This window comes from Pelodiscus sinensis, chromosome 1, assembly GCF_052426305.1.
Source record: "Pelodiscus sinensis isolate ZL-2025 chromosome 1, ASM5242630v1, whole genome shotgun sequence".
Taxonomy (NCBI): domain Eukaryota; kingdom Metazoa; phylum Chordata; order Testudines; family Trionychidae; genus Pelodiscus; species Pelodiscus sinensis.
Window position 1 is genome coordinate 305,448,425 of NC_143052.1, and position 13,579 is coordinate 305,462,003.

The 13,579-nt window shown below is 39.5% G+C and overlaps 1 protein-coding gene across 1 annotated transcript; it reads right to left on the reverse strand.

Annotated features, from left to right (window-relative positions):
• Positions 1 to 567: 567 nt before the first annotated feature.
• On the reverse strand, positions 568 to 9,729 carry AMER2 (APC membrane recruitment protein 2). Its single transcript, XM_006138892.5, has 2 exons — positions 8,862 to 9,729; positions 568 to 8,687 (listed from the first exon to the last, which is right to left on the reverse strand). Exons 1-2 carry the CDS (start codon positions 9,685 to 9,687, stop codon positions 7,819 to 7,821), a joined length of 1,695 nt encoding a protein of 564 aa, XP_006138954.3. The 5' UTR covers positions 9,688 to 9,729; the 3' UTR covers positions 568 to 7,818.
• Positions 9,730 to 13,579: the final 3,850 nt, after the last annotated feature.

Here is a 13,579-nt window from a genome sequence, read left to right on the forward strand (position 1 = left end):
CTGCCTACAGCAAATATTACTTATCATTAGTTTTATTATTAACAATATTTCTGATAGTTTTTTAAAATGATATCAATAGGAATGGTTTTTGACTTGTGTTTCCACACACCCTTTGCAATTCACATGGGGTTATCATAGTGCTAACAATAGAGAACCAGGAAGTAAAATCGACTTGAAATAAAAATGAAACTGGCTAATCTACTTCCATCATCCCAGTAATATAAAAGGGGAAAAAGCTTAACCAACAAAACAGGTGGGCTCAAAATTAATTTGTTTTTTAAAAACATTTTCAAGTTTTTAGTAATTTTTTGAAAAGTTAGTTTCATCAAAGTTTTGTCTATTATTGTATGTGAAGGTATTTATATATTAAAAACAAATATTTTTATCATGAGTGTGTCATTTTCAGTTATCTTGGGGACATTACTTGCCATGTCTTGTTTTCAAAAGCATAGTATTTTCCAATTCAATGAATATGTCACTGCTATCAGTAATTGGGACAACAATAATGAAAAGTAACAACTTAATTTATTAATTGCATTAATCATGACATCTAACATGACAGTGGATTTTTTTCACATTAAGGTTTTTAATGAAAGAAGAAAAGTGCAGTTCATCAGAGTTCCTTACATTCGTTAGAAGGGTGACTACCAAAACCACCAACATTCACAATGGTACATAAGCAAACACCAGAGTCAGTGCCAATACAGATACAGAGTACCCAAAATAAATATTTACAAGATTAAAAATATAAACATTGATTAATCTATCCCATTTAACTTTTGGGGGAAAAAACATCTATTGCTATTTGTTATATTTTTAACAAGTTCTTTAACAGTTGGAGAGAAGTATTTTTCAAAGTTTAAGTGGAAGCGGATCTTGTAACAGTCTATAAAAATGCCACCTAAAGACCTTCTAAGCTTTTACTTTCTCTGCTCAAACAAGTTGGTGAATGTGAGTTTACTAGATTCTCAGAAAACTGGTGAATTAAACGAAGTGTGGAGTTTTGGTTTTTCTTTCTTATCATATTGAATAGGCCATATGTTATTTCACTGGAGATGGCTCAACACAAATACTAATGGGAAAACCTGCAGTTAAAATGGTGCCAGGTGTAACATCTCTCATTTAAAAAATGAACGTTTTACAACAGTTGAATCTGTGCAATTTAGCATGTAAGAAACCACTTTTCAGCATTATTTTTGTCAGCTATCGTGCTGAATATTTTTACCCACTTTTGCCCCCAGTCATGCTACTGATATATAAATCGAGACTGGCTGTGATGAAAGATTAACACCATTGCTTATTACTACAATGTTATTAGATTTATTTTTCTTCTCACTAATCTGTTGGTTTTCTTTTTAATTTATAATCAAAAATATTTTTCCTAGCATTGGATTAGTATATGTTCCACATCACAGCAGTGTAACTTTTAGGAGCCAGCACATTCCATGGTTTATGAAAGCTGCAAGCTTCAAAACTAGCAGATCTTTGGAGTAAAATTCTACTGAAGGATACAATGGCACAAATCTAGCTCACCAGATTCTGATACCTTTACTCATACTGAGTAGCACCATACAAAATATTTCTCTGAATGCAGTGAGGGATGACGTATTATGTACTGGGTACCTGGGTATTATAGTCTGGGCCAGACCACTGGAGTGTCTCTGATTTTATGTTGATATAACTGAGCACCTATCTTCACTATTATTCTTGAAAAATAGAGACACACTGTTTATACTGCAATGCCAGAACAATGTCATATTCCTGAGTTTGTCAGCTGTGGTTTAATTTTGATTTGATGTATCTCTGACCTTTTACATGTATTTACATAGCAACTTCTATTCTCAACCCATATTGTTCAATCCATTCTAAAGTAGAACACTCCACCATAGTCACTGATCTATAGCCCTATTGTTTTTATAATTTTTTTTAAAGAGGATTGAAATGCAGGAGAATGTCTTTGAGCGGTACTAGGTTTGTGGAAATAGACATGTTAAAGCTACATTTTGTCTTGTAAAGGGAATGGTACTGCTTATCTTTCTGGCCCAAGCAGTTCCATTCCCTTCACAAGACAACTAAAAATATACTACAGTTATCATCAGCTAAGGCTTCACTAGATCTGTTGTACTTTCATCAGCAAGGAAGTCAGCTGGATTTGGCTCGTAGTTTGAGTGAATATTTTATCATTAACGGTAGTGCTAGTGCAATGAGCCAGCTCATGCTCCCTCAGTTCACATATGGAGGAAAACCTTCACACCAGACACTCTTTTCTTTCACAAGGAAGGGAAGTTCAGACATCCTGCCCTCTCAGCTCCATACTGGGAAGTAGTAGAGTAGGCAACAGAGGAGTGGGCAGGACAGGGGCATGAGAGATGCACATCATCTGCCTTTTCTCCCACAGAAATTAAACAAAAAAAAATTGTGAGTCCCAAAAGCAACTAAGGGAGGAAAAGCTGAGTTATTGGGAAAACAAGGGGGCCATCCATGGGGCCAGAGCTGATTCACAGGGCATCTGTGCAGATGTTCATGGCCTCTCATAAATATACTCAAAGACATGGTGCATCAGCATAGAAAATCCAGTTGAAATGGTTTGGTGCTGAAATGGTGATCATTTTAATGAAGCATAGTCCAAAGTAATTAAAACCTGTTTGGTCCTTACAATCCAAAACCAACATCTTGTTTTTGCAAAAAACAGATTTTACTGTTGAAATTGCAATTAATGTTAAAAGGGAAAACATACTGGGTTAACAAATACAAAACACGGGCAGTGACATGACAGACAGCACACAGGATTTACTGCACTTGCCTGGATCTGGTGTTATGTCTGCCATCATTAAGTATAGCAATCATTGTACTGGCTGCATTTTGGACATGCTAAGAATTGGGGTCAAGCTCTGAAGTGTCTGCCTTTCAAGATGGAAAAACAATTAAAAAATGTGTTTTGCATTAAGATCAAGGGAAATATTAATACACCAATATAGAGGACTGCAGCTATCTGTATAATCTTGAAACGTTCACCTTTGAACAGAAAGAAAGTGCCCATTTAGGGAGCACTTACTGTTAACTGTTGTACAGTTCTGCATGAGAAAATGGGTTATGTCAACTGAATGAATAAATGGAAGAAAAATTGCAGCAACTGTCATGTGTAATCTCTGCCAGGGACTTAGTTCTGTAGCATCCTTCAGCTGGTATTACTGTGTTTTTCCAAGAGTTGAAAAGAAGTAGCATTTCATATCAATGGCCATGAAAATAAATTTCTAGGCCACCTTGCTCAAAATCCAGTATATTTGCTGTTAGATCCTATACTATTTGTCTTATAAATGGTTATTGTTGCAGAGAACTGTCTCCTTCATGCCATTAACACAATAAAAAGCCTTTTCAAAAGCAGTCTATTACAGCAGGCAAAAAAGCTTCAGAGAGGGGCCATATAGCAAATCAATGGCTCCCATTGAGATGCAAGCTCTGGCAGTGCCATAAATTTAAAAACCAACTAGAGTTTTGCTTTGCTAAGCAAAAGCTTGGTAATTTGGCTCATATGTACTTAAGCACTTTCCTGAAAATGCCATCTGAATCTGACATTTTGAAAACTTTGGTGCAATATTATTTTAGCCTAGATAAATAATTTAGCATAATTCATTAAAAAATAATCAGAGAATGCATTTCTATAGGATAAGTTTACACACAGAAGTCTTCAGATTTGGTCATCAATAATCCTAAATGGTAGCAGAGATGTTCATAGTGAGTGAGAAAGATGATCGATGAAGTAACAGTGAATATGGATTCACCTTAGTAGGTGTGGTCATCTCCTCTGAAATCTGCTGCATATGTTCAAATGCTATTACTGTCGATGGGAGTGGTACATGTATACAAAGAAGAAAATAAATCCCTTTGTTTCAATTGCAGACCACACCTATAGGACAGCAAACTTTGCTTCTTTTGTGACAAAATAAGTCCACAAAAGACAGCATATCATGCTCCTAAACAAAGATTTTCTGTGCTGATAATTAGCAAAGAAACACAGACCACTGAAAGATACCATAGGAAACTATAAAATGTTATGCAATATATAGAAATATCCTAGGGACATACAAAATTTACCAGTAATGACCTGAAAGTGCAAAGAGTATATACACTAAATGCCAAGACCTGTTCTATAAAATGTTTTATGTGTTAGGTACAAGGTGATAACTATACAGCAAAATCCCAAGAAAAATTCTAAACAAAGTGTTCTTTAAGAAATAAAAACCATGACATTGAAGAAGATTGGTATCTTTGGAAACTGGAAGATCATTTTTACCTTGATAACCACCAAGGCTATAAAAACGTTTGCTTTAAATACAATAATATCACAAATTAAAAGGCAAAAATCACTACAGAATGGCTCCAATACTCTTACTTCTTTATGTTTCAACCCATTAAATCCAAGAAGTCATCCATTTTTCAGTCATTAAGCATATCAGTGTCCTTTACATGTGACTTAAAGGAATTAAATGTACATTTTAAAAAAGCTTTTTGAACTGCCTTTTAGTGCTTTGTTTTAGGCCATGTGTGAAGTTATAACATACAAATATATTTCTATTATAATAAAAACAAATCCTGGTAACTATTAAATTTCAGATTGTTAACTTTTGACATTAAAAAAACATAACTGGCTTAAAAACTACTCTGAATTTTGTGAATAAAAAATTAGAGCTAATTTAAGTATTAACATGTGTTTCAGTTTCTTCACTCCCACACAGCCACTGCTCTTACTCCTGAATCAATGCCACTGTGTTATGGTACAAAATACTGACACCCTCTAAAAGTTACTTTCCCATTTTCCTTTTAAAGATATGATTGTCCTTTGTTAATTGCAAGCAGTCAAATTAATCATTAACAGATTTGCTAAACCTACTTACATTAGGTATAGGGCATAAAGCTTGAGAAAGTGATTAGTACCTAGTCTCTGTAGGAAAATAGAGGCTATGCAGGTACCCCTCCCACCCTGAGCGCTCTTCCCACATGAAAGCTTCAGATCTCCTTGCCGGAGAGTAGCTGTTTAGATTGTATTTGCCAGCTAGCATGCAGCAAGAGGAGTAAAAAAGGATAGAAATGAAATAGAGAGAGAAAATGAAGGAAAGGCAAAATATTTTAACGGTGGTGGTTGTTAGTTACAAGTATGAGGGGACTAATTAAAAGTATTCTACTGTTTCTTGCTACAAACAGGCCACAATGCAAACAAAATGTATATGAAGAAAAATTGCCACAGACAAGTACTGTATAGGTGGTAAGTTGTTTCTGCTAGTGTTTTAAATGACATACATCTGCTGCTATCCACTCTTCCCTCTTTAAAGTATGTCATTAATGCACAACATCCTCTCTCCATCTCAACTTTCAGATCCTTATAAATTCCTTCTATACAATTTGTCCTTAACACAAAAAGGACAACATGAATTTTCTGTATAATCATCATGCAAAGAACAACATGATCATTACAATCAGATGTGGGGAGGGGGAAAACAGAAGGACTGTTAGTTTCATGACTAGCATTAAAATTCCATCCATCCTTTTGAGAACTTTAGCTTCTAAAAATACAAGTACAGTCAGGTCAAATGCAAATCGCTTTCTCAGGCAAAGAAAATAATTGCCAACACATTTTGAGATAGATTTACTGTCTGTCCCCTCAGTCTGTGCATAGGAATGTACATGCCTGGTATTGTTTGCGTGAGTGTGTGTATGCACGAACGCGCATGTTAATCTGTGTGCATGTACAGTACATGTATGCCTATTCATGCATATATACAGCTTGTATGTGTGAGTGGATATGGCTGCAACCATCCACATATACATTATGAAGAAATTACATTAAAAATAAACTTCTTTCAAATATATTGAGGTTGTGACACAAACCAATAAAGCTAGGAAATTGAATGAAAAGGATAACTTTTCCACCAATGGAGTTATGCAAGTCAGTATTAGGTCAAGAGACTATTTCAAAGCTACATCTCAATTTTACCCTTATTAGCTACATGGGCAACACCAAGTGATACCAATAGTAGCTGCACTCATGTAAATGAAGGAACAATTGGACTCTTAATATTGTACAATATTTCCTAACTTTTCACAGTTCAAGTTACAACCTTAATATTCTTTAAAATTTATATTTTGTATATCATTTTCTCTTTTATTAAAAGGAGATTAAGCAAACTGTCATGTAAGATTCACTTACATAAATTTAGGATTCTCTACATAATGTTTTTATAATTTTTTTTAAATGTGTATTTCCAGATTCATTGAAACATCACCTTCACATCACTTGCAGTCTGTTGACTAAATACAGATTTTAAAATATTTTGTAAATACATAGTATTTACCCATCAGACTTAAATGACCAGTGAAGCTGTTTTAGAATATCATGAAAATATGTCTTTAGGCACATTATAAAATCTTCATGAAATTTCTTTGAAATGTTATCAATGCCCATGTACAGTAGCCACTTTTCAAAAAACATCTCGGCCATTCATAATTTTTTCCTAGTACCCAGGTTGTCTGGCTATTTCCTGGATCGCTAGCCTACTACATCACTTTTCTTGCTAAAAGTAAAATCATATGGAAATTATTAAGACTGAAACTGAAAACCCAAAATTGTCTTTAAACAGTCAAAACTGATTTTATAGATTTTTAAAATAATAATTTAAAAATGTATTTCTATTCTGGTTTCTTCTCAGCCAGCTTTGAGCACAAAGTAAATTAGAGGTCTGCAATGGCAATGCTGGCAGAACATTGGCTCTGGCAGAATGAATACATCACTCTAATAAAATCATAATAAAAAGCATAATAAACTTGTTTATCTGGGGAAGCAAAAGCCCATATAAAAGAGAGTTTTGCTCTAGTTTAAGGTACTTAAAGGAAGTTCCATAATTTTAGAATTGTAAAATCATCTATCTATAAAAACTAACTTTTGCTTAAACTCTAGATAATACAGACAAACATTTTTATATAAAATATTTGTAGCATTGAATAAAACTGTTAAAATATGTATTTACACATGAAGAGTAATTTATTGTATAAATGTGAAAGTTGTGTATATATTGGCTTTTAGTAAAATGATTCCCTGAACCTGGTTTTTATGCATCAGACAAATATTGAAGTAAACATCTGAACTTTGCCAGATGTCTCTGTTATCCATTTATATTGTAACAGATCCAAAACAAAACAGACAAACAAACAAAAATATCTCTTCTAGTTATAGAAATCCACTTAACTCATTAATTAGCTACCGGACACAAATAAGTTGAGTCTGCTGCTGACCAGCACTGCTGTATGTACATCAGGTAAATAATTACCTGTTTGGTTGTTTTTTCTTGGCATTTTCCTACATAATTGTAGAGCAGACATCATTTTTCAATGTAAGCAAAAACAACAACAATAAAAAACAATAAAAGCTAAGTGTATTGGAGAATTCCTCTTGTTCATCTCTTTCTGTATTTCTGTCCCCTTGAAGAACTCATGGCACTAATTTGCATTAGGGGAGATGCTCGTTTTATGTTTATAATCAAAGTCCCAGCTTCCACAAAGGCATGTAAAAGTGACCTCCTAAGTGTTTAGTGCTTCAGAAAAAAAGATACAAATTTTAAAAAGTGCTTGAAAAGAATTTGACATTTTTGTATTTATATATACTGTATATCAAGACAAGCTTTAGAAGTGCTAGCCCCCAGAATACACTTACGGGGCCCTTTTAGGTGCCTTTCTGTAGGTGATGCAAACATTTTTATGTGTTTTCCTATAAAGACTTTCCCGCCTCTAACTCACTGTCTGTCTTTGTCTCCAGATCTTGTTTAACTATTTTTTAGCACTGTCCTGGAATGTGGTGGCTTTAACCATCGTTCCCGCTAAACCCCTGTTACTGACCCGCCGTACAAGTACTTTAGAAACAGGGATTTTTGTTCTGGGAATCTCACTTTTGGTTGGGTGATGGTGTGCAATGTGATGGCTGTTACTGGCATCTGTTCCATGGCTGGTGGGAAGCGATGTAAGATGTTTAATGCTGATAGGTATCTTGGAGTCCTTGACTGAACTTGCAGGTGTTTTAAGTGAGCATGTGGTTGTTACCGGAGAGACAGGTTTGGAGCGTGAAACACAGGTGACTTCTTCATCAGAAGGCACCCCTGTGGTGTTTTCATCTGTATCAGCATAAAGATCATAGAGGGCATCACCACTGTAGCTGTCCCTGGGGATGCTCTCTTTCTGGACACTATTGCTGCTATCTTCCTCAGGACCAGGAGTAGTGGAATCCCAGTAGCCTTCGTCACTGTTTGGGATGCCCTCTGGCTGCTCATTTTCCCTGTTCTTCTGATCCTCTTTGTGGATGAGATGAACTGGAATCTGGTTGAAACCAATGCGTTTCCCCATTAAACCATCCTGCGCCCCCTCGACACACTTGCTCTCTTTTTTGATCACAGGTTGTTTTGTTCCTCCCTGTATCTCTTGGACTTGCTCCTCTGTTTGTGATAACATATCCCAGAACTCCTGAAGGTAGGTGTCATCCACTTGGTCTGGGCTTGCCATCTCCTCGCCGCCTCCCTGGTAGGCCACCATGTTTGGGTTCTTTTTAGAAGTTCCTGGCTTGCTGGCCCCTGGAGTGCTCTTGTCACAGCCGCCACTGCTGCTGCCCACTTCATCCTCCTGGTCTGCAATAATATCTCCACAGCCTGTAAGAGAGTCAAAGCTTTTCAGTGAAGTCACGTCAGCAAACATCAAACAAATACGATCTATTGATTGCTCTGAGGGTGGATCAATAGAGGAAGGGTCAGGGGCTGCTGCCATCTCTTGACCACTAAGACATTCAGATTCAACAAGGGGAATAGTCTTTATTGGAATGTCACCTGTTATGGCCGTATCCTTCGCAGTCCCAACCTCTTCCACTCCCGGATCTGGCAGCTCAGGGCGATTCTCCTCATGTTGGTTTTCAGCGGCAGCAGGATCCTCTTCTTGTATGCTTTTATGGTTCTGCAGTTCCCCAGCATCTCGAACTTCAGGCTCATCTGCGGTGGCGTGCATATCTCCACTATGTGTATCACAAGACAATTCAATATTAATTTCTTCTGTGCTATACTGAGGCTCAGAAAAAGGTTTTGGTGTCTCTTCTTTGATGCATTCCAAGCTGGCGGTCAGAGAACCAGGCATAATAAGGCTGGATTGAATTTCTGATGCTTCTCCCCTTTCCTCCTTGCCATTTTTATCCTTTTTATGCCACCGCATACCGCTGAAGATCCCTTTCAGTCCTTTCTTTTGTCTGCTGCCCGCCCTCTGATCTGCATTCTCTCCCTTGCCATTTTCCGATTTCCCATTCTTCTTCAACAGAGAGAAGAAACTGTGTGACTTAGCCACAGAGCTGCTTGATGAAACATTGAGGCTGGCTACAGCCCTGGTGTTTATATCCCTGTTCAGTTGATCAGCACCTCCGCCGCTTGATTCTTCCTTCTTGCTGCTTTCCAACACAACATCAGCTAATCCATCGTGAGTCTTGCTCCTCACCATCCCAGTTTTACTCGAGCCTTTCCCATCCCCACCTTTGTTTTTCACCCCGAATATGCTAGGCAGGGTGCCCCCAGATTTTCTCCTCTTAAATAATTTGAAAGCAGTTTTATTAATCTTCCCGGATGGTGGTTCAACTGCCGGAGTCTCAACACAATCGCAATGCAAGTCCATGTCTGCTGCCTGCCGTGTCCCTGATCCTGCCTCCTTCCCCTCCTGCAGACCCCCACAGATGCCTGATACTGATTTCCCTCACTGACAGCCTCTCTGCTACTGCTGCCTCCTGCTCATCTCCATGGCAACCCAGAGAGGGATAAGCAGCTTTCCTCAGTCATGGGCCTGCGCCAGGCCACTGTCATCCATTCTAAATCAACCTGAGCTGCAACAGCAACACCAATAGAGTGTACTCCTCACCCCTCCCTAAAAGGGCTTATATAACTTAACCCATTTTGTGCTGCTGCTGTTCACTAGCATGTGGGCAGTGCATGGTTTATTTTGGATGAAAACAGTGTATGCTGTTTACAGATTCTGCGATGGTATTTCCAATGCTGCAATTCAGGTTCGGCTCTCCCAGTGCAGCTCTGCACTGTCCCAAGACTGATAACAATAATCCGTACTAATACCACATCCCAGAGTGCTGAACACGCTACATACAGCATCATTTTATATCACTGCATGTACTGCACAGTAGAAACACTCCTCAGTTTTCTGGCTCTCTGTGTCATTCTGAAACCCATTTCAAAACGTCTCTCTTTTCTATTTCATAATGCTGCTATTTCTTCTCTTCCACCTAATATTTTGTACTTACAGACATGCGGATGCCACACTGAAGGTTTAGATACCATTATTATGAGAAGCATGTTATTAAATGCCTCAACAGACAAGCCTATCCATCCACACTGTTGGCTTGTGGGGTTTTTTTTTTTTTTTTTGCTGACAATTATTGCTATGTTTTGCATTGTCTTTGTTATCTTTGCTGAGTACCTTATTATGTAAGCAAACAAAATGCAACACATATGCCGCAAAAGAACATACGGCACCACATCTAAGATGGCATGGGGGCAACCAATTGATGTAACCATCTGTACAGCCAGCCAGGGCTTGTGGAATATTTGGACCAGGTCTTAATAATTCAGGCTGAATTTAGCACATGATGGGCTTTGTTGAACAGTATGAATGTAAAAGAGGCATGCAATATGCTCACCCCTAGAGACCACCACAATGAAATTAGAATGGTAGTTCAAACCTATTCTCCTGGGACTGGATCCTGGTGTAAATCACTATTCATTTAAATTTCAGCTACAATTTACACCATCTGGCCCCTGGCACTTAGAAGACTTTATTCTAGGCTTCTTAGATGAGCAAAGCTAAACAACTGTTTTAAATTGCCTGAAATTTGAATTTCATACAGAATTATTAAAGAAGAGTATAATCATACTGTCAACTAAATTCTTGTCCCACAGAAGTCAGTAAGAATTTTATCACTGGCTTCCCTATGCTCAAGACTGACTCTCTTACAGCATCTTTTAGTCATTGCATTCAGCTGTTATTTCTTCTGAATATTTACTCAATGAATTTAGCTCTTTTTTCTTTGTTCATGAATTATCCATAAACAGGCTCCAATTTGTGTTCATAATTCCTAATAGTTCAATGAGCAGATTACCTGAACATAGATGTTCTCTCCTTCTTTTGTAACAAGTTAAAACAAAATAAACAAAGTCCATGACTGTGACTGGAAGGAAGAGAAAGCGAAATACCTCTTATTGTGTATGCTTTGTAAGCATTTCCGGTACATGTTATGGAGTCTTAGGGAATACATAAAACTAGAGAGATAGACATGGGTGGCTCACCAACTGTTTCTTCAGCTATTCATTAATCATAGACTCCTAGGACTGGAAGGGACCTTGAGAGGTCATCAAGTCCAGTCCCCTGCCCCCATGGCAGGACCAAATACTGTCTAGACCATCCGTGATAGACATTTATCTAACCTACTCTTAAATATCTCCAGAGATGGGGATTCCACAACCTCCCTGGGCAATTTATTCCAGTGTTTAACTACCCTGACAGTTAGGAACTTTTTCTTAATGTCCAACCTGAACCTCCCTTGCTGCAGTTTAAGCCCGTTGCTTCTTGTTCTATCCTCAGAGGCCAAGATGAACCAGTTTTCTCCCTCCTCCTTATGACACCCTTTTAGATATCTGAAAACGGCTATCATGTCCCCCCTCAATCTTCTCAAATATGGTCAGAGGGGATGGATGAATTTGAATAAATGTTCACAAATTCAAATCAGTATTTTGAAACAATTCCTCCACTCTCCTAGCAAAAAGTGAGAACTCAGCTTAGTCAGGGTTGCACAGATGTGAATGGTAGCAGGCCTTATTATCTCACAGCCCCAGGAAGTGGGTAAGAAATTGCCCCTTCTTTTTATTATTACTCATTTACCTTGACTATGTGCTGCCTCTGGCAAGGCGTTACAGCAAAGCAATGTGAAAAGGTGGCCCTCAAGGCCAGAGGTGGGCAATAATTTTTGATGGGGGGAGGGGCACTCCAAGATTTTGTAAAGTGGTCGAGGGCTGCACTCTTCCATGATATCAATGAAGGAGGTGTGGGGTCTGGGATGGAGGTTGGATGCACATGGGAGCTTGGAGTAAGGGACTGAGGTGCAGGAGTGCTTGTGCGGTCTGGGAGGGAGTTTGGGTGAAGAAGATAGTTGTGACCTGAGGCACAGAATTGAGGTGCTGGGGTTTGGGTTGTGACCTAGGGCAGGAGGGGGTTGTGATCTGGGGCAGAGGATTGGGGTACAGGGTCTGGGGAGGGATGTGGATGCAGGAGGGGGCAGAGGGTTTGGCTTATGTGGGATAGGGAGGCAGAAGGGGGGTGCAGAAGGCCAGGGGGAAAGGGAGGGAATGGAGCACAAGAGTCAGACTCTGGCCTGGAGACTTACCTGTGAGACTCCTGGCCAGCAGCCCCCCTCATTCTCAGGCAGGAGGCTGTCCTACCCCAGTACAGGCTGCAGTGGCCATGTGCTCTGTGAATAAGAGCCTGAGGGGAGGGTGGAGTGATGCTTCGCATGCTGCCTGGTCTTGAAACAGGCAGCTCCCATTGGCCAGAAACAGCCAATGGTATTGTGCTAGGGACAGGAGCAGCTTGTGAAGCACCACTCCCCCTTCCCCCTGCTCACAGTTTATGAAACACAAATGGTCAGCAACCACTTTTCTGAGCAGCGTGCGGGGGACAGGACAAGCAAGGGAGACTCTTCCTGAGGCTCCTTGCTGCGTCTGTGGGCTGGATGTGGTGGCTTGGAGGCCTGGATTCAGCCCACGGAGGATGTTTTGTCCCAGTCTGCTCGAGGCAATTGGTTCTTGCCTCTGCTGATTGAGGAGGGCTACAGGATTTCTAAAATACATGGTGGTGTATGCCAATTCCCTTTGCCAATTCCATTACCTCTATTCTCCTCCTATTGATGACGTGCCCCTCTTGGTCTCGTCTCATAGATTATTGGCTCTCAACTTTTCCACACTACTGTTCCCCATTCAGGAGTCTGATTTGCTTTGAGTACCCCAAGTTTCATCTCATTTAAAACTACTTACTTACAAAATCAGACATAAATAACAAAAATGTCCCAGCACGCTACTACTGAAAAATGTCTTACTCTCTCATTTTTACCATACAGTCATATATATAGTAGCCCAGTGTCTGTGAGTCTGTAACGGTGACGTACATGGCCATGCCCCTGGCCGTGTGCGTCAGAGCCCCGCCCCCCTTCCCCTCCCTCCGTGGTGGCTCGGCCGAGAGCTGTGCCGCTCAGCTGGGCCCCGGCGGGGGAGCAAGCGGCAGCAAGCGGCCATTTGGGGTCCGCACTCCCCATCATATATATAGTAGCCCAGTGTCTGTGAGGGTATGTCTACACTACCCCGCTAGTTCGAACTAGTGGGGTAATGTAGGCATACCGCACTTGCAAATGAAGCCCGGGATTTGAATTTCCCGGGCTTCATTTGGCATACATGCCTATTCCGAACTACCGGTACACCTCGTTTCACAAGGAGTAACGGTAGTTCGGAATAGG